We start from the raw sequence: 25551 nt of genomic DNA on the forward strand, positions 1-25551 counted from the left end.
GAAAAGGGAATAAAATGAACATCTTACCTATCTACAGCAACAACAACACTTTGAGAACTGGTTTCTCCAATGGACTCCTGAATACTTGCTATCTGCTTCCAGTCCACATTTCCTCCAACTACCACACATAAAAGAGAGTCATTTCAGTTTGAAAATAATTCTGTGGAAAAATACACTTAGAGTTCTAAAATCAGTTATTTTCCTAATGAAAGAAATGATGCTTTGGGTGAACAGTTCTTTTGATGACCTTTAGCAAGCTATAGTAATTGGTATAAACATACGGTTATAAAGAAACAACCTGTTTTTGGGAAGATTACGCAAATTAGAGCCACTGAGAACTTAGATCAGAAAATTAGCGACATTAGGCAAAATTACTCTTAATGTTTAAGAAACACAGCACTAACCTAGGTTACAGTGATACCTTCTTAGGATGACTTCTAATTCCATATAATTAAATCTCCACTGTCACTTAATATCTAGTCCCCTGTTTACAAATGCTTACTAAAGATTATGTATGTTCTAACATCCCCTTATTGAAAAGAATCATTCCTCCCCTCCCCCCCCAAAAAAACCCCCCTGGTTTTCCATATGTTGGAAAGCAGGACAAGAACTTCGCCAGGTTTTCAGATTCTACCTTACAATCATCTTTTGAGATCTTATCTGTTCTTCACGAGTTACTAAATTTTTCTTTTGAACTGTGTCCCTATCATTCACTCATTTTCATTCCTATTCAAATAGTTTAGACACTTATAACTTCAGGCCCAGATAATTGAAAGTTTACTGACTGCTTTCTTGCCACTAATTTTTCCCCTCTTCAATCTCTTCTTCATTCTCCTGCCAGATTACTATATTAAGTCCAAAGTTCAACAAATTGCTGACTCAACTGACCAGATAGTCAGTGCTTTTAAGAATGCAAACAAAATAGATGATGTTATTTAAACCAGCTGAACTCAAATTCATTGAGTTAATAATTTACCAGGAGAGACACGACTTACAACCAATTTTAATACAATGTAATTATTACTTCATGACTGAAATGAATTATATATAATACAAGTTTTGCTAACTAGAACTAATTTTGATAGGATAAAGGAGAACAGAGGCACTAACTCATGGAAAGGCTTCACCTGTGATGAAATATTTAGTTGGACCCAGAAGGATGATCATTTGGGAAAGGAGGCAGAAGGAGAAGCAATTCAGGCAAAAGGAGCAGCACAGATAGAGTACTGGAAGTATGTAAGTGGATCAGTCAGAAAGGCAGATAAACATACGCAGGCCTATTAACTTGATTACATGGAATACTTGATGCATTAATAAATTAATTGTGTGTAAGTTATATTTGTGCACCGTTTACTTGGTACAAAAATTAATACTTGGTATATTATTAAGTGCTGTTAATAAAATAAATTATTTAATTAAAAACACATAAAAACTAATTTGATTGTCTGTTCCACATCCTCTTCTAGCTTAAATTCTGACTAGTGTCCTGCTGAAGAAAACATCTGTTGTCTGAGTAGGTGACAGAGAACAATGCACAGGGATAAACATCGGTTACACTGGGTTAACCAATGAGACGTACTAAAGGGAGGACTTTGCCCAACAGGAGCCAAGTCAACAGAGTGGCTCCCTCTTGGTTGTAGACTCAAAAATGAGAGACCTGATTAATCAGGAGTGAATGGAGAATAAAGCCAGCCAAAAAGAATGGCTGATGACATACAAGAAAACCTAGAGAAAGTGTGAAAGAGAGGTGGAAGTGTGCAGCTGGCTGCTTGAGTGGCTTGGAAGCCTGAAGTTTTTATTTTATTTCCAAATCAAAACTGTGGATATTTTTCTGTAAATTCCCTTCTGCTGAAAGTTGAAGGCAGATCATCTCATATCCTTGTAACCTAAGTGGTACAATAGCACAGTGATCAAATTAATTTTAATTCACTTTCAAATATACTAGTAAACAGTATCAGCTCATATCATTATTTCTTGCTTGACATTATTTTGGCCCTTCCACACTTCATAGGTCTTAAAAAAAAAAAGAAGCTTTACAAAAGGTATTGAATCAATGCACATTCATTTCACTTGCCTGTAAATATTTTCATCTGTATCGCGTGCTATCTTCTGGGGCAATTATAGTTCTAATGTTCCAAGTCAGACTTCCAGGTTACATAAGTCACCATGCAGGTGCTCAGGCAGGTCTAAATCCTGCTGCTGGGTCACCAAGTTATTAGGTCTAATCCTGCATCTCTCAGAACCACAGCATCTAAGATACAACTGAGGTATAGATGGTACTGCTGGCTGACACAGTTGGATCACCACTGGGAACAAATGTCCCCAGTCCAACTTGAAACCACAGCATGGTCCTGATCTTTACTTCTTTCCCTATGGATCGTTTTTCAAGCTTGAAATTCTTTTGGATTTCCTAAGAATTTTTACTGCAAGCAACAACAGAACTCACTAAAAGATAAAAAGACAAAAATGTCCAGAAATATAATGTTTCAGTACAAAGCCTCAAAAGGTAATACTCCTGCTCTCTAAGTCATGTCTCTTCCTGCGTAAAGTGGGGTGGGGAAGAAGGATAGAGGATAATCCAGAAACCATCATTAGCTACTGTACTAAGTCCATTTATATGTATTCTTATTTAATCCTAACAACTCAATAAATAGATATTGCCATCAGTTTGCAAAAGAGGAAACCAAAACTCAGAGAATTAAGTTTACTTGCACGCAGTAAAGAAGAAACAGTCAGAATTCAAATCCAGAAGAACAGTACTCAAAGTCAAAGACAATCTAAACTTTGCTTCTTTCCTGATGGAACTTTTTTCATTTATGGCTTAAAATGTATTGTCTTTGGTTCTTCTGTATCCACTGGAGCTAGTATTTTGTTTTATTGGGTTAAATATAGAAGTTCTGGGCAGACTGAGCACATGGGGACCCATGGGAAAATTTCCACACTGGCAGAAAGGTTTAGTTAGGCCTGCACAGTACCTTTAAAAAATATGAATGTGAATGCTTTCTCCTGTTGCCCCAACTATTTACCATCTTCTACAGGCCTTCGCTCACTTAAATTACCTTCTTAGTCCTAATAGCAGGAAACTTTAAACTGTACGTTTCTTCTGCCCCCAACTATGAGATTAAGACTAAGGATCATTTAATCTTGCAAACTACTCCAGGCACAAGAACTTCGTTCTCTCCAGTCATCTTGCTTTTCCTCATAATGTTAGCCAAAGGCAAAGGGTATTTTATCATATCATTCCAATTATATTTCATTGCTACAATAAAATTACCCATATTAAGCAAGTTAAAAACAAAAACAATTTTGATACTTCATAAAAATAATTTTTAAAATGCTCACCCAGCCCAAGGCCCACAAATTCATCAGGAGCCTGATCTTTTGTTCCAGTAAGAGATCCTTCTCTGCCTCGCACTGTTCCAGAAATGTATCGAGGTTTCACTCCTGTTCCTATAAGTTGTGCAAGCTCCAACTGACTGATGCACTTCAGAATCTTAATATTAAAAAAGGAGAAAAAAAATTCAATCTATGTTAAAAATGTTTGCAAAAATATTTAAATGTATGCAGCCAGGATTTAAACATGTGCTTTATAAAAAGCTAAATGTAGTTTTCCTGAATGTACTAAATTAATTTTCTCCCCAAACACTTGAACATTTCAGTGATCGAATATTTAGAATTAGCTTATTTTATAACCAAATTGCAAAGCTGAAAATAAAGTGCTTATACCTCATGCCACGAATTTCCTAAGTAATTTCCGTCTGTATGAGCCACCGTAATGAGTGTTTTTATTGTGTCAATGTTCTTCTGCTTCATTTCAGTAATACCAGAACTCACTGTAAGTAAGGTGAATCTTGCTAGCGCCTGGACATATGCATCTCTTTCCAGCTATAAAAAAGACAAATATACTTTATATGTTTTTGAACACAAAAGTGATCCCCAATTTTCCAATGACAAATTGTTTACTTGTTTATTAAGTTTTTTATTTTTTTTATTTTTTTTTTATTTATTCATTTTAGAGAGGAGAGAGACAGAGAAAGAGAGAAGGGGGGAGGAGCTGGAAGCATCAACTCCCATATGTGCCTTGACCAGGCAAGCCCAGGGTTTCGAACCGGCGACCTTAGCATTTCCAGGTCGATGCTTTATCCACTGCGCCACCACAGGTCAGGCAATTTATTAAGTTTTTAATTGACAAGCCATGAGTTACATACAATACCTCAAACTAGTTTTTTTTAATTTTAAGATAAATGAAACAAAATAATGAATTTCTAAAATCCAAAGGTGATGAAGTCTCAAATCAAGATGAAATTTTATTAATAATTCATACTGAAAAACACATTCAATGAGTACTTTTGCTTCAAGTACTGTGTGAACTACAGAAACCTGATTTATAAATTTGCTCATTTTTTCACTACAACTAGACTGTGCTTTTTAAGCCCTAATATTCATAATCAAATGTGAAATGGGTATTAAATTTCTTTTTTTAATTAAATGGGAGGTGGGGAGGCAGAGAGACAGACTCCCACATGCACCCCCAACCAGGATCCACCTGGCAAGCCCTCTATAGGGTGATGCTCTGCCCATCTGGGATATTGCTCCATTGCTTGCCAACTGAGCTACTTTAGTGCCTGAGGAGTGGCCATGAAGTCACCCTCAGCGCTTGGGGCCAACTTTACTTAAACTATTTGAGCCTTTGCTGCAGAAGGGGGAAAAGGGAAGCAGGGAAAGAGAGAGAAAGAAGGGGAGAGGGAGGGATGGAGAAACAGATAGTCACTTCTCCTGTGTGTCTTGATTGGGAACTGAATTCAGGACTTCCACACGCTGGACCAACACTCTACCACTGAGCAAACCAGCCAGGGCTAAACTGGGTTTTTAAATAGAAAGCTTTGACTAAATTTATTATCAGACAAAGCATATAAATTACTAAGAGGGACTTGAAAATTATGTACTGTGTACCTGGTTCTCTTCAAGATACTTTGTTCTTAGGGTTAAGTGAAATGGACATAAATATAGGGCAAAAGTAGATTTACAGTTGTGAGTACATGAAACCGTTTACTCTTGTATTATTATTTAATTATTGTATTATATTTCATACAAACAACTGTAAAACTACTTTGATCTCACCCTGTATATAAAATATGAAAATATATGACTAAAAAAGCATGAATATGCAAAATATTTAAATAAAATATTCAAATTAACTTATAAGAATTCAAAATCTTGGAGAAAAATTTACAAACCAAAGTTATGAATTTTAGACACATCAATAGAGAACCACCCCATCTGTCATAGCATCTCAGAAACTTAATGTTAAGATTCATTTAAATTGCATAATAAACTTGCAATTAGTTTCTCATAAGTCAGACATGCACAAAAATTTAAACTGTAGTAATGGTTTAAGTAATTTACATTTTCTAGATTGTCTACAAAGGCAAAATTCTTTGTTACCTGAATGCTGAAAATGCATGCAATTCTGATTGCACATCGTATACCTTCCAGGCAAAGAGAGGCTACTTCAGTATCATCACAGTCTTGCAGACCCACACTGAACGCAGCCAGAAAAGGTGTCCACGCCAACTAGGAAAATTTAAATTTAAAATATATCATGAGCATCAAGTGCTAATTAAAAATTATGATAGTACTACATTAATATTTCTCAAGGCTTTCAAACAATGATTTGAGGAAGTTCTGAAAAAAAAAAAAGCAATGAATTTGTTAGCATAGCTATTTGGAGAGCTTTCTTAAACAAAAGGAGAAAACTAAATAGTGTTGCCTGGGCTTAAATAAATGGGAGAACAATATAAATTCAGTAGAAAGCCATACATATATTTTAAATACAGCATTTATAAGTTATTTACATCGATAAAAAATGGGATAGTCAATATTCATGGATGATATTAGTTTTACTCCTGACTTGAGAACTCATCCTCTCAATCTCTGTCCCTTGCAATATCACAGACTTTTTATTGCCAAAAAAATCCGTTAGCCATTTTCTACTTGCAACAATTATATTACTTTTTTTACTGTAAGCCTGTTCCCTGGACATCAGTTAGCTTTATTTTGCATTTTGTAGTCAAATATTTTACATTGAGATATCAGTGGTATCTCTGTTTCCTAGTTGGAAAATACTCCAAAATTTTGTTCAGTAAAATATTTCTTCATTACAGACAGTGAAAGCCAACAAACACTAAATTTCATTATAAAAACTGAATACCTAGAGAAATATTAACAGAAAACAAAAAAAGAGCTACCTTTTGACTACTGAAAAATCCTCATATCAAAACATATGCGTATATATTAGTGTGTGCATGTGTGTATGGCCTTCACATGTCTGATGTGAGAGTATTTGCTTTTAATAAACACCATGATGCAAATCTATATAACCATATAGCCATACAGAAGAAAAAATGTTTATGGGTATGCTATAGAAACGATAACTGAAATGTATAAAGGATCTAAAATGTTTTTAGCATTATGAAGGAAAACCCAAAGCTTTGCTTGTAACATCAGAAAGTTGTGAAGCACATCATAAAACAAAATAAAGTAGCAAAAACCAAAGTACCTAACTTCTAGTCTTAGCTTTCCCACTTATTTAATTTCTCTGAACCTTAGATCTCTTTCTGTTTAATACCTGGATTACTGCTGCAGAGATGCTGTGGGCAGCACAGGACATGCAGAAAATTTTAAATGCAAGGTACTGCACAAAAGTAGTATATTACACACTTTATTTTAAGTAAAGAAATAGCACATTTATTTGAAACCCTATATAATATTTTAAACAAGAAGTATTAATGTCCATAAGCCAGTGAAAAAATGTTTAACTCCATTAGAAATTGAAGACAATTATTTCTCCAATCAAATCACACTGGATAATATCCAAGAGGACAGTGAAATTAAATTGCCCACTCATAACTGTATAAACCCTTACAGAATACAATTTGGCAACATGTAGAAAGAGTCCTAGTAATGTGAATATCCCTTCATAGTGTAAACAATTCTAGGAATGTCTCATTTATTCCTTTACCAGTCAATGCTTATTTACTGAGCTCTTACTACAAGCCAGCAACTGTGCTAGATATTGGGAAAAGTGAACAGATGTAGTCCCTTGACTCATGGAGCTTAAAGTTGAGTAAAGAGATATATTAGACATATACTTTAATACATATATTAGACATATACTTTAATACATATATTAAAAATATATATATATAAATACAAATTGTTATAAATGCAATGAAGGAAATGAATAGCATGTTACAAAAAAGGGCCTAATTTGGGGCAGAACTCTCCGAGAAGGTAACATGTAAAGTGGAAACTACCAAGGCAAAAAAGAAAAGACCATTCTAGACACAGGACACAGCCTGTAAGAATGCTCTGAAGAGAAAATAATTTATGACATTCTAGAAACCTAAGAATGCCAGTGTGACTGCAGCATAGTAAGAGACAGAAGAATTCTAGCAATGAGTTTGGAAAGGCAGGTGGAGCCAGATCCTCTAGATGTGTGAGTTTCATCACAGTGTCATGAAAGTCAGTGAAGGTTCTTAAGGAAGAAGGTGACATTGCATTTTTTATTTTATAAAGATCACTCTGGCCTCTCTAAATGAATAAGAGGAGCACATAAAGAAGCATAAGGATGCCAGTTAGGATGACACTATAGTAATCAGAGTGAGAAATGAAGGTGTCTGAAGAGAATAACGGCAGTTCTTAGATGTTTAATTAAACTATAACTAATCCAGATCATAAAAGCTACTGATAAATATTTAATGATATGCAAAAATACTTATCTGAGAAACAGCAAGATACAAACTTCTATACAACTGTTCAATTAAGATAAAAATGTAGTATATAAACATATTAACACAAGTTTTGAGTGGCTTAATTACGGCTGGTTCGTATTCTTTTTATATTTTCTGCTTCCCCCTTACCAGAAACGTTAAAACTAGCCTGACCAGTGGTGGTACGGTGGATAGAGTGTCAACCTGGGATGCTGAGGACCCAGGTTCGAAACCCCTAGGTCACCAGCTTGAATGCAGGATCATCAACATAATCCCATGGTCACTGGCTTGGCTTGAGACCCCTGGTCAAGGCACGTATGAGAAGTAATCAATGGATAACTAAAGTGACACAACTATGAGTTGATGCTTCTCATCAACTCTCCCCCTTTCTTCCCTCCTGTCTTTGTGTGTGTCTCTCTCTCTTTCTCTCGATAAAAGACAACAAAAAGAAACAAACATAAATAAGTACATATGATTGTTCAAAAACAAAATGCTGCTTTACAATTTTTTTTAAGTGAGAAAGGAGAGAGAAACACTCCTGCATGTGCCCTGATGGGGATCCACCCAGCGAGCCCCCTTCCAGGTGACGCTCTGCTCACCCTGGGCGTTGCTCGGCAACCGAGCTATTTTTAGTGCCAGGGGCCAACTTGCTCAAACCAATTGAGTCATGGCTACAGGAGAAGAAATGGGGGAACGGCAGACGAGCATATGGTCACTTCCCCTGTGTGTCATGACCAGGACTTGAACCTGGGACATCCACATGTTGGACCAATGCTCTATCACTGAGTCAACTGTCCAGAGCCAAAATATATTTCATAATAAAGAAAAAGTGTTTCTTATACAGTGCTACCTTGAGATACGAATTTAATTTGTTCTGTAACAGAGCTCATAAGTCAGTCAACTTGTGTATCAAACAAATTTCTCCCATTTAAAATAACTGAAATAGATTTAATCCGTTCCAGCACTGTGAAACATCCCCAAATCACCCTAAATTATAAAAAAAGACATGTTTTTAATTAAGAAACACACATCTATACTTTACCAATACATAACAAAATATATAAAATAAAAAAGTGTTATTCAGTACTGTACTGTATTCCTACCTTGGAGACAGACGAGTGCAGCTAATGGAAGTGAATGGCAGAGGAGGAGGGAGGGAGGAAGGGATGCAGGCACTGTAGACACGTAAACTAAAACTGTACTTTCTTAACACTAAATGTAAACTAAAACTGCACTTTCTTTACTTAAAATGAAACCACAAAAACTTAATTGTAAAAAAATGCACTTTCTTAACTTTAAAATTAACCTAAAATTAACGTTACGTATTTTTCATTTAATCATCACCTGTTTTTGCCTTTTTGGCTGCACTTTTCGGCACTTTCACCTGCAGGACTTTTGAATAAAAATCTATCCAAAGAGGTTTGCTTTTGCCTGCCTTTTAAAATGATATGGAAATGTGACAAACAAGTGTCATTAAAAAGTGCTAAAAGCACGACCAGTTGAAACTTTTTCTGGGTGTTTCTTTTCAAGGAAACTTGAAAGCTTCTCCCACATTGCCAGCATGTCTTTAATTTCACTTGTAGAAATCACTTCCTCCTCCTCACTACTAATCTCTTGCAGAAACTCCGTATGTTGCATCATCTGTAGCTCCTTCAAATTCTCAGTTGAGAGTTCCTCCTCATGTTCCTCGACAAGCTTGTTTAAGTCACCCTAATTTACCTCCAGACCCATCGACTTTCCGAGGAACACTATCTCCTCCACAACACTTCTACCTCGGTCTCAGTCTCTGGTTTGAATCCTTCGAAGTCACTGTCTGCAACAACATCAGGCCATAACTTTTTCCATGCTGAGTTCAAGGTTCTTCTTGTAACCTCTTGTTATGCCAAGTCAATAATGCGTAAACATATCATGATGTTGTAGTGATCTTTCCAAAACTCTCAAAGGGTTAGATCTGTATTTTTAGTCACTTCAAAGCAGCAGTGAAACAAGTGCTTTGTGTAAAGCTTTTTAAAGTTGGAAATGACCTGCTGATCCATAGGTTGCAAGATTGAAGTCATGTTGGGTGGGAGGTAGAGGACTTTCACGAATTTGAACTCATCAAGAATGTCATCTTCAAGACCAAGTGAGTGGGCTGTAGCATTTTCAAGGATTAGTAATTCTTTCATCAGGAATTTATTTTCTTGAAGATATTTCTTCACTGCAGGACCAAAGACGAGATTTACCCATTCAATAAAAAACTGCCATGTAACCCATGCCCTAGCATTGGCGTGCCACATAACCTGCAGTTTTTCTTTAAGAATCTTGTGAGTCTTAAAGGCTCAAGGATTTTCGGAATGATACACTAGTAGGGGCTTTACTTTACAGTCACAGCTAGCATTTGTGCACAATGCAAGGGTCAGATGGTCCTTCATGGGTTTATGGCCTGGCAGCTTCTTCTCCTCTGCGGTGATGAAAGTCCTCCAGGGCATTTTTTTCCAAAACAGTCCTGTTTCATCACAGTTGAACACTTGTTGGGGGATGTAGCTTTCCTTTGCGATAAGCATAGCAAAACATACGATGTATTCCTCAGTTGCCTTAATGTCAACACTTGCAGCTTTACCATGCCTCACCACCGAGTGGATGCCAGATCTCTTCTTGAAATTTTCAAAACAGCTGTATCTCCTGCTGCCTCTTTTGAGGTTGATGATTCTTTCTTCTTCAAGTCGTCATATATAATATGTGCCTTTTCGCATATTAGTCTCCGTCACTGTATTTCCTGCCAGCCTTTTCTCTTTCACCCACACCAGCGGAAGCTTCCCTATTTCTTCATGGATATTTGTCCTTAATTGGGACAGAATTGTAGGTATTTTCGCTTTTTTTTTTTTTTTTTTTTTTTTGTACTTTTCTGAAGCTGGAAACGGGGAGAGACAGTCAGACAGACTCCCGCATGCACCCGACCGGGATCCACCCGGTACGCCCACCAGGGGCAACGCTCTGCCCACCAGGGGGCGATGCTCTGCCCCTCCGGGGTGTCGCTCTGCTGCGACCAGAGCCACTCTAGCGCCTGGGGCAGAGGCCAAGGAGCCATCCCCAGCGCCCGGGCCATCCTTGCTCCAATGGAGCCTTGGCTGCGGGAGGGGAAGAGAGAGACAGAGAGGAAGGAGGGGGGGGCGGGGGTGGAGAAGCAAATGGGCGCTTCTCCCATGTGCCCTGGCCGGGAATCGAACCCGGGTCCCCCGCACGCCAGGCCGACGCTCTACCGCTGAGCCAACCGGCCAGGGCCGGAATTTTCGCTTTTGATGGCATTCTTTTATTTAAGGATGGTACAAATTATAGATGTATTGAGGTCGTACAGCCTTGCCAGTTCAATCACTCGTACATCACGCTCATGTTTTTCTATTATTTCTTGTTTTATTTCTATCGACATAATTCTCTTCTTCTTCTCACCACTGTCCTTTACACTCACTTTCTTTGGCCCCATGATAGCACACAAAAAAGTGAGTAAAAAATGCAAAAATGATGCAAGGATGAGCACAGCGCACGAGAGTCACCTTGATTCTGCAGGTAACACGTGAGAAAGAACTAGATGCTGGTGGTGTGCTGCTGATACTGGACCCATGCACCAACACGCCAACTAGCAGCAGCTTCCTGAATCACGACTCGTATCTTGGAATTTCGCTTGGATCTCAAACAAAAATATGGACCGAGTCGCAGCTCGTATCTTAAAAATATTCGTATGTTGGTCTGCTTGTATCTCAAGGTACCACTGCACATATTTTTGTATATTAGTTCAAAAGACAAGGCCAATTAATCTCCACTATTTCTTCTAACATTACCTCGCTAGCCCCTCGCTCCCATCCTATAATGCTTCATTAACTTTAGAAATATCATTTTCACATAGACCTTGAATTAGGGGTAAAAGTAATTATAATAGCCTTTTGCTTCCAAGTCTATATTAATAGGCTTATTTCCTTAACTGAAAAATATGCTGAACAAAATTATATATAAATGTATACTGCAGCCAAAAGTTACCAGTAACTCTTACCTTAAACATGGGTCTCACATGCTCCAAATGTGTTGCACTTGTAAAAGGTGCTTGAACATGGCTCACGGCTTCCATGAGTGCTTTAGCGGTCTTAGCCATCTGTTCCATTTCTAAGTTATATAGAAGTCTTCTTTGTTTTTCACTGGCTACATCTGAAATAACAAGTACCATTAGCATTTAAAATAGAAAGGATTTTAAAGTGGTATTTTTATATCTTATGATAAAATAATAAACACCACTAATTAAAAATAGACCCAGACCCAAAGGTTAGACACAAACGGTCACATAATGAATCCATTTACATGAGCTATCCAGAGTACGTAAATGCAAAGGAAGAAAAAGTGTAGCCAGATGGAAACAGGGTTTTATTTTGGGGAGGTGAAAATGTTTCAGAACTAGATCGAGGTAGTGGTTTTGCACAACATTGTGAATGTACCAAATGCCATTGAACTGGTCACTTCAAAATGGTTAATTTTATACTATATATATTGCACTTCAAAAATGAAAAATACATAAAGCCAGAACTAGGAGTTGGAGAAAAGTAGAACACCTAAGAGGGACAAGGGTAGGTATACATCTGTCACAGCAAAGTACTAAAGAAACAATGCAAACCTGGGATAGGAAAAGAGATGCAAGAAGAGATGGTCTCTTAGTATGACATCTGTTTGAATGGGATCTCCTGAGTTAACAAGGAAACAGTGGCCCTAGCACTCCAGAATGACTTTAGTATTTCCGAACACTATCTCCCTTCCATATCCAGCTTCTCTTTGATTTGCTACCACCACAGAGAAAATAAGCGGAGAAAGATGGGTATGAAGACATTGTAATATAGGTATGAGGAGAAAACCACGTCAGAGAACTGGCATCCACCTACGTGTAAAAATAAACTCTTCATCAATATATTTAAGGTTACAAGCAGAAGAAATAATATCAACACTCCCAAGTAAACTGCTGTTTGGTTCTGGACTGCAATAACAGTTAAGGATGCCTAGTACAACATTTGGCCTTGCCACTGTTTGGGTTTTAGGTATAGAGATTTAATAAAAGTTTTTACATTATATTCAGCTCATAGCTTCTATAATTCTAAGTTTCCTAAGCTTTACACTTCAATTTCCTCAAGTATAAAATGAGGAAAAACTTACTAAAATTCTTTAGGATCATTCCCCATATTATTCCAAAAGAGAGGCCTGTTATGCTCCACTCTTCCTTTCAGTTTCATCTTCCTAGCCCTAAACTCTCATAATTCTTTATCAGCTTCTAGAAATACAAACATCACATAAGCCTTATTATTTATCTCCTGTCAACAGAATTTTGCTGCTATAATTTGTTCTGTTAAGCAAAACCTGAGAGTTCATTTCCAAGTGGAAGTGCTCAGAAAGGAAGGGATCCTCTTTCCATATTACTGTTATTCCTAAGCCGCAACCCTCACTTCATTCGTATAGTCGGATCCTAGCTCTAATTTAATCACCACTGTCTACATGTATAGAAAGTCTTTAATGGAGCGAAGCCCACAACTGGCTCCTAATGTTGGTTAGATCTAGGAACTCTACAGTGATAGAATTTGTGATGCACCTGACAAAGTCATTTCCAATTCCAGAAGCTACCAAACAATCCTAACCTTCCCCATCTCCTTAAATAACTCCAACTTCCAGCTTCTGTTTATCTCCAATGATATATGAAGAGATATAAATATGTTGTTTGTAGATGATAAGGAGGCAGAAACAAAGACAGAGAGTTGAAGTCTGACTATTAAGGTTGCTTGACCAATCTCTCTGACCTCCAAATCTGTGCTGAGATTAACTGCAAGTGGAAAATACGTATTAAACACATACTAATCCATGCATATTATGTAGCATTTTCCATTAATCCTTGGTTAGAGCTACTTTTCTTTAGCATGTAAGAAAAAAACAAAATTCTATCAGCAAACATTACATTAAGAGAATAAATAACACTCTAACCTAAGTGAAAAACTTTTAGGAACCCATATTTTTTTGCCCTGGCCAGGTGGCTCAGTTGGTTAGTGTTATCCCGACATGCCAAGGTTATGGGTTTGAACTCTGATCAGGGAACACACAAGAATCAGCCAAAGATGGCATGAATAAGTGAAAGAACAAATTGACATTTCTCTTTCTCTCTCTTTCCTTCATTTCTCTCTCCGCCTTCCTGAGGATCAATAAAAAACAAACAAACAAACAAACAAAACAACCTTATATATTTCCTCCTGAACAATCAGGATTCAATTGATTTGGATACTTACTTTGTTTACTTGATTTTGTAGGAATTGTTAGTTCTTTCGTTTCTTTCATTGATATCTTTTTTCCAGCTATTTCATTGTAGATCGCTGACAGATACTCTTCAGGAAGGTCTTTACTGTCATTGATACCTCTATTCATCTTAATGTACTGTTCCTTTGTCATTTTATTTTTAACCTAGAAATGAAAAGCCGTTATAATTCCTAAAAATTAACATAAAAATTAACTTGTATTTTAAGAATATAAATACTTATATATGAGAATTTATAAATTCCTTGAGAACAAGAAGTATAAAATGCTCAATAAAATATATTTTAAAAACAAAGAACTCAGAAAATAGCAACAATGTAGAAAAGACCCATCCTGGCATATACTAATCCACCTGGCTCTGAAATGCACATGAATCACACCCAGTTGTTACTAATAATGAAGATAAAGTAAAAAAAAAGTGGTCTAAATAGACTTCAAATTAAAAATAAAATCATTGACTTACTATGTATAAAAGTAGTTTAACTATAAATATTCTAGGTAAAAAAAACAAATGACTTATTGGCCCTGGCCGGTTGGCTCAGCGGTAGAGCGTCGGCCTGGCGTGCGGGGGACCCGGGTTCGATTCCCGGCCAGGGCACATAGGAGAAGCGCTCATTTGCTTCTCCACCCCTCCCCCTCTCCTTCCTCTCTGTCTCTCTCTTCCCGCAGCCAAGGCTCCATTGGAGCAAAGATGGCCTGGGCGCTAGGGATGGCTCCTTGGCCTCTGCCCCAGGCGCTGGAGTGGCTCTGGTCGCAGCAGAGCGACACCCCCCCCCCCCCCGGAGGGGCAGAGCATCGCCCCCTGGTGGGCAGAGCATCGCCCCTGGTGGGCGTGCCGGGTGGATCCCGGTCGGGCACATGTAGGAGTCTGTCTGACTGTCTCTCCCCGTTTCCAGCTTCAGAAAAATACAAAAACAAAACAAAAACAAATGACTTGTTAAAATTCACCTATATTTTAACTTTGAAAACAACTAAGAATGAGAATGTCAGTGAGTCTTTGAAAGTGTTTTTATTTTTGAGAGAAGGGAGAGAGATGAGAAGCATCAACTAGTAGTTGTGTCATTTTAGCTCTTCATTGATTGCTTTCTCATGCCTTGAGGGGGGGGGGGGCTCCAGCTGAGCCAGTGACCACTTGCTCAAGCCAGTAACCTCTGGATCACCTTGTGATTATGTTGATGATCATACACTCAAGTCTGTGAGACTGTGCTCAAGCTGGATGCTCCTGAGCCAGAGACCTTGGGTTTCGAACTTGGGACCTCGGTGTCCCAGGTCCATACCCAATGTACCACCACCAGTAAAAATGAAAGTGTTCTTTAAAAATGATGTCATTTGTTATATTTCATATGGTTCTGAAGCATATACCACATGTGGTCATAATTATGGGTTCAATTTTAACTAAATTCTTGGAAAATACAACATTCTAAGAACAAAGGGAAGTAGTATAAAATATAATTCTACTTTTGGTTTAGACCAAAATAACCACAGAAAACTCTGATATAAAGATATCCAATTAATCCTAAATGTAGACTGCCTTATAAACCCATGGAAAAAGTGTTATGATAGACAATGAGAACCCTGAAAGTCAGCTGCTTTTATTACACGATCAGTAACATTACAAAGGAAAATTTTAAATGAGTAAACTCTTTGATTTTTTTTAAAAAAGGGGTCTATATAAAATCAAGTAATCCCTGGTAAATGCATAGCTATTGAATTCTGCTGTTTAAAACCAGGACCAACTCTGTATGTAATCCTCCCATCATACATCTGATTTATACTTTCCATATAAACCCTGCTTTAAACATCTCAAAACACACACACAAAACAATCCCTATATTTTCAAATTTTAATCTCAAACTAAATAGGCTGTAATATTCTAATACACCTCAGATTAGTATATAGTATTTCACATCCTAAAAATAATAAATACCATATATTGCCTATCCTAAAGAAGTACTAAGAAATTCTTATAAATAGGTTCTTTTATAAAGATAATTTTCCCCCAAAACACCTAAACATGTTTCTGAAAACTAGCATAAAATACCTAAAATGTGAAAATAACTGTTTTGCTGGTGGATATAAAAAATCAAGTAATATTCCTTAATATTTAAGAAGGAATTATAAATTTTATGAGGGAAATAAAATTTGAACACATCTGGATATGACATTTTTAAAATACTGTTAATTTTCCTATGTAATGGTATTGGGGTTATGTTTAAATAGTGTATTTCTCTTTCAGAGATATATAATAAAATAACTACAGATGAAATGATACAATATCAGGGATTTACTTCAAAATGATCAGTCGGAGAGAGAGGAATAGCAATTGAACAAAACTGGCCATAAATTGTTACCTGTGGAAGCTGGGTGACAGGCACAGAAAGACTTGCTACACTATTCACTCTAGTGTTTAAGTTTGAAATGTAAAGAAAAAAAGATGGTTTATATGCAGTCTTCTTTTTTTTTCTCCTGTATTTTTCTGAAGTGAGAAGCAGGGAGGCAGAGAGACAGACCCTTGCATGTGCCCGACTGAAATCCACATGGCATGCCCACTAGAGGGCAATGCTCTGCCCATCTGGGGCCTTGCTCCGCTGCAACTGGAGCCATTCTAGCACCTGAGGCAGAAGCCATGGAGCCATCCTCGGCACCTGGGCCAACTTTGCTCCAATGGAGCCTTGGCTGCGTGAGGGGAAGAAAGAGGACAGAGAGAAAGATGAGGGGGAAGGTTGGAAAAGCAGATGGGTGCTTCTCCTGTGTGCTCTGGTTGGCAATCGAATCCAGGATTTCTACATGCTAGGCCGATGCTCTACCACTGAGCTAACTGGCCAGGGCTGTAGTCTTTTTTCATGTTGCAGTAAGTATAGACAGATGAATACAGATTTTACAGATATCAAAAAATATAATTAGAATCACAAAGAGAAACTGCATTTATAAAATGTATACTACACCAAATTAAAACCTATTACCAAATTGAGGTATTTAACTAAATAGGATTTAAATTCCAAATATTATTTATTAAATTTAAAAAAACTTATCTAATTTGTAATATTATAAAACTTGCTTGGAAGAAACATACCTGTGGACTGTGAAGATCTGTGGTCAGCATAATAATTGAATAAGCCAAAACATAAGCAGTATCTGCACTAGCAAAAAGGGTTTGTCTGGAAAAATAAATGTATCAAGTCATAAACTTTTATTGCTCTACAGTTTCCTTTAAATTAGTCACAGCAAACCCCAAAGCACTTTTATTTACTTTTTCAGGGTTTATGTTTTATTTCATATTACAACTTTTTCTTCTTTTTTGACTTTTATATTTTTTATTTAGAAATTAAATTTAATGGGGTACCACTGATCAACAACTTTTTCAATGGAACTATCTTACATTACCTCCAGGTCATAGACAATCTGTTTTCTGGGGTGAGGGGGGACAGGGGATTATGACTCTCCTGGTGCTCCCTAACAAAGTGTCTTGGATATAGTTGGTAACCAATAAATAGTTAAATTTAAATCTTGCTTACCCTTGGTTGCATTCTAGGTATCTTGCAGCAAATTTTTCCATCAATCGATCAATTTTCTGAGCTTCCCCTGGAAGACGGAATCCTTCCAGAAACATGCGAAGGGCTGAAACAAAGTCCTTTCCTGAAAAGTCATGTTGGTCCACATATGCATACATGACTTCTTTGTTAAATTTATCATTGTCTCCCAGGAACTCACCCACTTGAGTCTAAAGAATAAAAGACAGAAACTGACACCCTACTGAAATGTTATATTTAAAAGCAGAAAAACCTGTAAGATCTACAGGTCAACTACAGGCTTAATTATTTCTAACTATTTCAAACATGAAACTAAAAGTTAAACATATTAAATGTGTTTATTTAAAAAAAAATCAAAATATTCTTTTAAGTTTAAAAAATTAAAAAGCAAAATTAAAAATACCTATGGTAATTCTTTAAGTTTTATTTACATACTTAGGAGGGCAACTTAAAGGGGCAACAACATGTATAATTATTAACTTAAAAATAAATTTTATAGAAAAGGTTAGAATAGGCCCTGGCTGGTTGGCTCAGTGGTAGAGCATCAGCCTGGCGTGCGGGAGTCCCGGGTTCGATCCCTGGCCAGGGCACACAGGAAAAGCGCCCATCTGCTTCTCCACCCCTCCTCCTCTCTGTCTCTCTCTTCCCCTCCTGCAGCCAAGGCTCCACTGGAGCAAAAGATGGCGTGGGCGCTGAGGATGGCTCCATGGCCTCTGCCTCAGGCACTAGAATGGCTCTGGTTGCAACAGAGCGACGCCCCAGATGGGCAGAGCATTGCCCCCTGGTGGGCGTGCCGGGTGGATCCCAGTCGGGCACATGTGGGAGTCTGTCTGACTGCCTCCCCGTTTCCAACTTCAGAAAAATACAAAAAGAAAAAAGAAAAGGTTAGAATAAACTAAAATGATACTCTTACCGAGTCTAATCTTTCCTCCTGATGTAAGAACTGGGCGATATCTTCAGGTGTAGTGCCAAGCATCCCTTGTTCTTGAAGGTACTGTATTCCTCTCTTTGGTTTCTTAGTAAATCTAGATGATGTTAAAGTTAATAGAAATATCAGAAATAGAAAATCATTGTATTCCTTGAAAAGAAGACCTTAGTAAATTAATGTTCTAATAGCACTTAGAAAATAAAAATTTATTTAATGTAATCAATGATTAAAGTATAAAAAGGTTATACATACTATGCAAAGTACTATTTTCTTCCCCTCACAGAAAATGGTATGAAAAGAGTCTCTTTATCTTCTATATGGATCATTTCTGACTATGTGAAAAATGTCATGCAGTAGATGAACTATGAGTAAGGACAGGAATACTTTATCTCATACTTTTAATCTATATATTCTCCTAAATGCTCTAGTAATCTTGGCTCATTTTACATATACCTATTAATTCAAAGTTTCCTGCTTTTAAAGTATGGAACTTTAAGTTCTGGGACTTCTTTGGCTATAACCTGACGGCATTATTTCCTTTATTAAAAAAACCTATAGATACCCAATGTTTTCAAATTGAAGTCCAAACTGATCAGACTGCCACACAAACCTTTCTCAATATAGCTTCAGTTCATTTCTGACCCTCTCTCTCCCATCTACTCCCACATACCCTGTTTCATTCTCTAAACACCATGAGTTGGCAGCCCATCAACTCTGCACACCTGTCACCTACTCCACTCACTGGGGAACTCTCCTTTATGCTCAAAAATCCAATTCAAATGTCACCTCTTTCTTTCCAAATCATTTACTTTCTTGTTTTATTGTACAGAGAGTTACTTTGGTACTTCATCACTTGTCACCTAGGTATTGCAAGCATTCTTAAATGGTCTCCCTGTCTGCTGTTTTGTTCACATTTTAATCCATCCTTCAGGCTGCTGGCAAGTCATCTTTCCAAAACAGCAATCTGACGATGCTGCTCTCTGCTTAAAATCCTTCAATAGTATACCAGTACCAGGAGCAATGAGACAGAACTTCTTTACGTGGAAAATAAGGCCTTCTGTAATCCGGGTTCAACTCAACACTTTCATCTCCCCTCCTGCTACTACCCCCACCCTGCCGCTGCCATGCTTAACAGCAGTCCTCAGACGTTCCCCTTTTCTCTGTGCTGTTGTACATTATTCTCTGTCTGAAATGTCCTTCCCTGCTCTATCCTCTTACCAACTACCTGTCAGGCCCTGATTTAACCATATCATGTACACTAATTAAAATCAAACATTTTTCACTGAGACAGACATAATCTCTGCTCTCTAGAAAGTCTCATTCTAAAGTAAGAAACATGATTTTTAAAAATTACAATAGTAAAAACGCAATAATGTATTCACAAGGTAACAAGATAGTACAGAAGAGGAAGTGACTAATTTAGAGATGGTCATGATTTATTTCCAGGGGTAGGCGACTGTGGAACTGAGCTTTGAAAAGTGCTTATGTCTTCTATGAAGAGTAAGGAAAAACATTTCACACAGAACAAAAAAGGTCATGTGACTACAGGAAAGCATACAACAGCATATAATAAATAGCTCTGTACTGGTGGATCAATATGGTGAAAGGGAAGTGGCAGGTGAAGCTTCTGGTTGGGCAGATCCAAGTTGCAGCCCTATTCTCTAAGAGTAAGGTGGGAAACAAAAGTAAGACTTTCATTTAAAAAGATTAGGTGTGAGAAAACACTAGAGAATAAATAAGACCAATGGTAAACCAATCAGATTATATTAGTCAAGGCAAGAAATGACAACGGTCTGATTTAAGAGTAAGAACTGTGGGAGATGGAGAAGAGAACTGCAGTATTTAGAAAGAATCAACAGGATTTAGTGACAGATCCAGGGGGGAAATCTAAGATAACTTCCAGGACTCTAGCTTGTAATAGCTGTAACATGATGGGGCTACCAGCCTCAATAAGGAATACAGAAACAACTGGGTTTTCCCTCTGTCTTTTGTTTTTGGTATGGGTATTGGGGACTTGCTTATGAAGAGAATGGAGACTGACAAGTTTGGTTATGGACATTCTGAGTATAAGAAGCTATGCACTATCCGGGAGAGATGTCCCACAAGCAATTAAAGGTATGAGTCTGGACGACAGTGGAAGCATTTATGTTAAAAATAATACTTGGGAGGAAAAAAAAGCTTTTGGGAGTAGTGAGGTGCTAGTAAATAGAAAGTAGCTGAAGCCATGAAAAAGAACACAATAGTCCAGAAGTTACAAAGTAAGGAAAGGGCGGAGGGACAGAATCCCAGAATGCTAAGATGTATGCAGGAAATAAACATTCTATATACCAACACCCAGATGGCATGATCAAATCGGAAGGGAGTGGTCCAAACTGGTGTCACAGAAGGAACAGTCGTGAAAGAGTGTACTGAGCACAGAGACATGAAGCAGAAAGCAAGTCTAGTGGCTGAAAGGAGGCCTGGCGGCTAGGGAGACTTCCACTCTGAAGCCTTGTGATGACTTCCTCTTACTCCTATTCACTCTGATGTACTTCACTTAGAGTTGCCATACCTGGGTGGTACTTTGTACAACACTTTATTATGGACTTTACACAGTACCATTAAAAAATATATATTTTGCCCAGATTTAGACAGTTATCTTCAACACAAGGACCAGTGTCTCCGTGGTTCTTGGCACAATTCCAGGTACCAAATATGTGCTTGCTGAGTGACCAGCAGAATTTCAGCATGAGTTACTGTTTACACTACCAGACCTGAGCCCCTGATAAGCAAGGGCTATTTCATGCAACATGCATTCCAGGAGCTTGCATAATGTCTGGAACATACGGCTCTTTGTCAATAAAAAAATTAGAATGAAGTATTAATGGCAACTTCTTGGGCAATTTTGATTTTATAATTTTATGACAAAGAATATGTGTACAACCTGACCAGGTGGGGGCACAGTGGATAGAGCCTTGGGCTGGGACGCGGAGGACCCAGGTTCGAAACCCTGGTCATCAGCTTAAGCGCGGGCTCATCTTGTTTGAGCAGGCTCACCAGCTTGAGCCCAAGGTTGCTGGCTTGAGCAAGGGGGTCACTCGGTCTGCTGTAACACCAATGTCAGAGCACATATGAGAAAGCAATCAATGAACAACCAAGCAGCCTCAATGAAGAATTGATGCTTCTCATCTCTCTCCCTTCCTGTCTGTCTGTCCCTATTTGTCCCTTTCTGTCTCTCTCTGTCTCTGTCACACACAAAAAAATATGTGTACATTTTGTCAATTTTTAAAAATACACATATATATTGAAAAAAAGCATTCATCAAAAGGCACTGCATGAGATTCCCAATAAATGCTTTACAGAAGGAGCAAGCCATCTAAACATACAAGGGAAATTTTAATAGTTTACAGTACAGCTAGGTTCATGTATAAACGCCAACAAGTTCATTATTCCTTCTAGCATCTCTTTGAAAGAAGAGACTGACAACAGAGGAAGAAAAGCAGAGTGATAGTGTTTAGACAGGAAATAGTCCAGGGGCAGGCTGATATTATAGTTTTGTGCAAAAACTAACATCACATGCTCAGGGTCTGGCAGAGCAGCCAGGTTGGAAAGGGACATTATCACCTATCAACATATAAAAATGAAATCAACAATGGATCAGTAACAGAAGTTTCACATTTGTAACCCAAGCAGAGAAAATATAAAAGCGATAAAGAAGCAACGCTAGGTATTAGAAATTTCATAGTTTAAATTTTTTGAATTGTCACATGCTTAGGAAATATAATGGGGGATTTTATAACTGAATAAACAACACAAACTACACAGACGCACAAAACAGCATGTAAAATGTGATGCAAAACTAATTTAATGTGCATTAGGGGGTCTGTTTGGGCTGGACTGCAATGAACCAGGGGAGCTCATTAAGGAGCCAGTTGAAGAGAATTTTGCCCTGTTTTACTCACTGGAAGATGATGATAAGAAGGAAATAAAAATAATCCAAAGATGTAAAGAAACCCGGGGCAACAGTGGCACAGTACAGGTAAAAGGATATTCAAGAACATTTCCCTTTAAAATCAGACACTCACAAATCTATCCCTTGTTCTATTATTTCTTTCTGTTGTTTTAGGACTTCAAATTGTTCTGGGTTATCAGTGCCAGACATCTGTGTACTGTAGCTGCCTATTCCTGAGGATGATGTTGACTCCAGGGAATTTAAACTTCCGTATCTGTTTATTGTCTCAGGGTGCTTGATTTCACTTGTCTCTTGTTCTGAGGGCTTTTCCTGACCTGCAAGTAGAAAAACTGATACAGTAAATTATTCTGTCAAAGGAAAAAAATGTAAAAGGTAAAAACAACTCTCAAATTCTCCAAGATATATTTCACTGTTGCTTAGCTATCTGTTTAATATAAAAAAATTAAGTGTCATTAATACATGTACAATTTTTTTTTTTTGTATTTTTCTGAAGCTGGAAACGGGGAGAGACAGTCAGACAGACTCCCACATGCGCCCGACCAGGATCCACCCGGCACGCCCACCAGGGGCGACACTCTGCCCACCAGGGGGTGATGCTCTGCCCCTCCGGGGCGTCGCTCTGCCGCGACCAGAGCCACTCTAGCGCCTGGGGCAGAGGCCAAGGAGCCATCCCCAGCGCCCGGGCCATCTTTGCTCCAGTGGAACCTTGGCTGCGGGAGGGGAAGAGAGAGACAGAGAGGAAGGAGGGGGGGGGTGGAGAAGCAGATGGGCGCTTCTCCAATGTGCCCTGGCCGGGAATCGAACCCGGGTCCCCCGCATGCCAGGCCGACGCTCTACCGCTGAGCCAACCGGCCAGGGCCAATACATGTACAATTTTAACCATTCAAAGGAGTTCTTTTTATAGTCACAGTGCTGAGTGTCCACTGGGTTTCTGCTCTCAGCCCTCAACCACCGGTTTTCCTTCAAGGGACTCTTCACTAATGTAGCACCAGGCAGCCCTGCAGCTATGAAATTTTCTCTGAGTAAGAATAGATGTCAAACATGTGCAAACAATTCCATCTTCTTAAAACATACTGGCTTTTATATATTTCTTCTGTAACTACACTTTAAAAAAGTTGCATAAATAAATTTCACTTTTATATAATATTAACAATACTTCTAGGAAGGTTTAGAAAGAAGAAAGTCTGGGTAACTAAGTTGAGAAATTCATCTTTTTACGGCTCATTATTCAACTTACAGACAATGTTTCTTCATCAACTAAATGAATAAAGACACGAAAAGCTTACGGGTATCTGAAACTATCCTCCAAAGTATCACTCACTTAAAATGATGAAGAATTATATTCAAAGTATTGCCTTACCAAGAGTGGTTTGAGAGTTGGGATTCACATACTGATCCTTACTCCATTCAACCATGCACTTCAAAATCGACACTAAGCATTCTAAACCTTTCTTCCTCAGGCTCAATTCCTACAAAATAATTCAGAACAAGAGTAAAAACAAGATCTTTTAAACAAAACACATAGCACTTCCTTGGCAAAGTCTAAATTTGAAAATGGTTTTTAAAGGTTACTTACCTGAACATTGCTCATACCAAGTTCTTGACTGCCTCGTCCTTGAGCGATTTTTGATAGATCATTTACTAATCTTTCAAATATATTTGCTGCATTTAAGTCACAGTCATAGTTTACATAAATATCCACTACACTCTGAGCATCTGTAACAATACATGAATTAACAAAGAGCATATAGTATATGAGTATATTTAACCTTTTAAATACATTATAAGAAAGAGATGATATGGATAATTTCAAATACCTGCACAAATCCTTGTCAATGTCTGAATAACCATCCATTTGTGGTCAAATGAGCTGGTAGAAGTTTCCAAGATGTAGAGAAAAATTTCTTTAAAAAACACCTGTGATTAGGAGAAAGCATCTGTTTAAAATAATGTTTATAATTCACAAATGTGATCACTTTTTAAATATCTCAAAGCTGCAGAGCAGAGATTAGGATCCAGGTTCCTCTGGAGTTCAACTTCTTTTGAGTCCATTTTTGAAACACCAGGAAGAAAATAACTTGGGTAGGTGACTTACTAGCCCTTGCAACAGGAGCACTGCATTTCATAAATTTGTTTGTTATCACACAGCCACTACAAAAGAAATCTACAAAGATCTGAGATTCTTCTGAATAACTTCTTGTACATATTTATAAAACTACTATAACTCGTAATAAATTTTTAACACCCCAGAGAGCATAAACTATATCCTGAGCATGTTTCGTAAGGTAGGCAAAAAGTTTACAGTTATGAGTATGTGAAGTAGAGGTTATTCTTAATTATTAATTATTGTATTATTTTATATATAAACAACTGTAAACCTACTTTTGCCCAACCCCGTATTTTTTCAGACATTATAGTACTTGGTAAACCTAACTGTTCCTAGATTTAAAAGTAGGTGATGTTGGCCCTGGCCGGTTGGCTCAGCGGTAGAGCGTCGGCCTAGCGTGCGGAGGACCCGGGTTCGATTCCCGGCCAGGGCACATAGGAGAAGCGCCCATTTGCTTCTCCACCCCTCCGCCGCGCCTTCCTCTCTGTCTCTCTCTTCCCCTCCCGCAGCCGAGGCTCCATTGGAGCAAAGATGGCCCGGGCGCTGGGGATGGCTCTGTGGCCTCTGCCCCAGGCGCTAGAGTGGCTCTGGTCGCAATATGGCGACGCCCAGGATGGGCAGAGCATCGCCCCCTGGTGGGCAGAGCATCGCCCCATGGTGGGCGTGCCGGGTGGATCCCGGTCGGGCGCATGCGGGAGTCTGTCTGACTGTCTCTCCCTGTTTCCAGCTTCAGAAAAGAAAATGCAAAAAAAAAAAAAAAAAAAAAAAAAGTAGGTGATGTTGTAATCCATACATAAAAAAGTATCCAATTCTCACAGACTGTTATATTTTTACCATTACTCACACAAGTAGAAATCTCTATTATCTGAAAACTACAAACTATTTTTCACTATTCTTTTATACCAAATAACGTCAAGCACAAAGGAGTTAACCTAATTAAATAAATTTCAATTTAA

At 38.1% G+C, this 25551-nt stretch overlaps 1 protein-coding gene across 1 annotated transcript in view; it reads right to left on the reverse strand.

The window, feature by feature from the left end:
• ARFGEF1 (ADP ribosylation factor guanine nucleotide exchange factor 1) overlaps window positions 1-25551 on the reverse strand; it is a 141368-nt gene that overhangs the window by 31351 nt on the left and 84466 nt on the right. The window contains exons 11-23 of the mRNA XM_066266270.1: window positions 24306-24405; window positions 24065-24204; window positions 23849-23957; window positions 22601-22802; window positions 18522-18633; window positions 17594-17799; window positions 17152-17236; window positions 14054-14225; window positions 11797-11948; window positions 5446-5574; window positions 3727-3885; window positions 3343-3493; window positions 28-118 (exon numbers count right to left, since the gene is read on the reverse strand). Coding sequence (XP_066122367.1) covers window positions 28-118; window positions 3343-3493; window positions 3727-3885; window positions 5446-5574; window positions 11797-11948; window positions 14054-14225; window positions 17152-17236; window positions 17594-17799; window positions 18522-18633; window positions 22601-22802; window positions 23849-23957; window positions 24065-24204; window positions 24306-24405 — 1808 coding nt within the window. The remainder of the gene's footprint in view (window positions 1-27; window positions 119-3342; window positions 3494-3726; window positions 3886-5445; window positions 5575-11796; window positions 11949-14053; window positions 14226-17151; window positions 17237-17593; window positions 17800-18521; window positions 18634-22600; window positions 22803-23848; window positions 23958-24064; window positions 24205-24305; window positions 24406-25551) is intronic.

This window comes from Saccopteryx bilineata, chromosome 3, assembly GCF_036850765.1.
Source record: "Saccopteryx bilineata isolate mSacBil1 chromosome 3, mSacBil1_pri_phased_curated, whole genome shotgun sequence".
Taxonomy (NCBI): Eukaryota; Metazoa; Chordata; class Mammalia; order Chiroptera; family Emballonuridae; genus Saccopteryx; species Saccopteryx bilineata.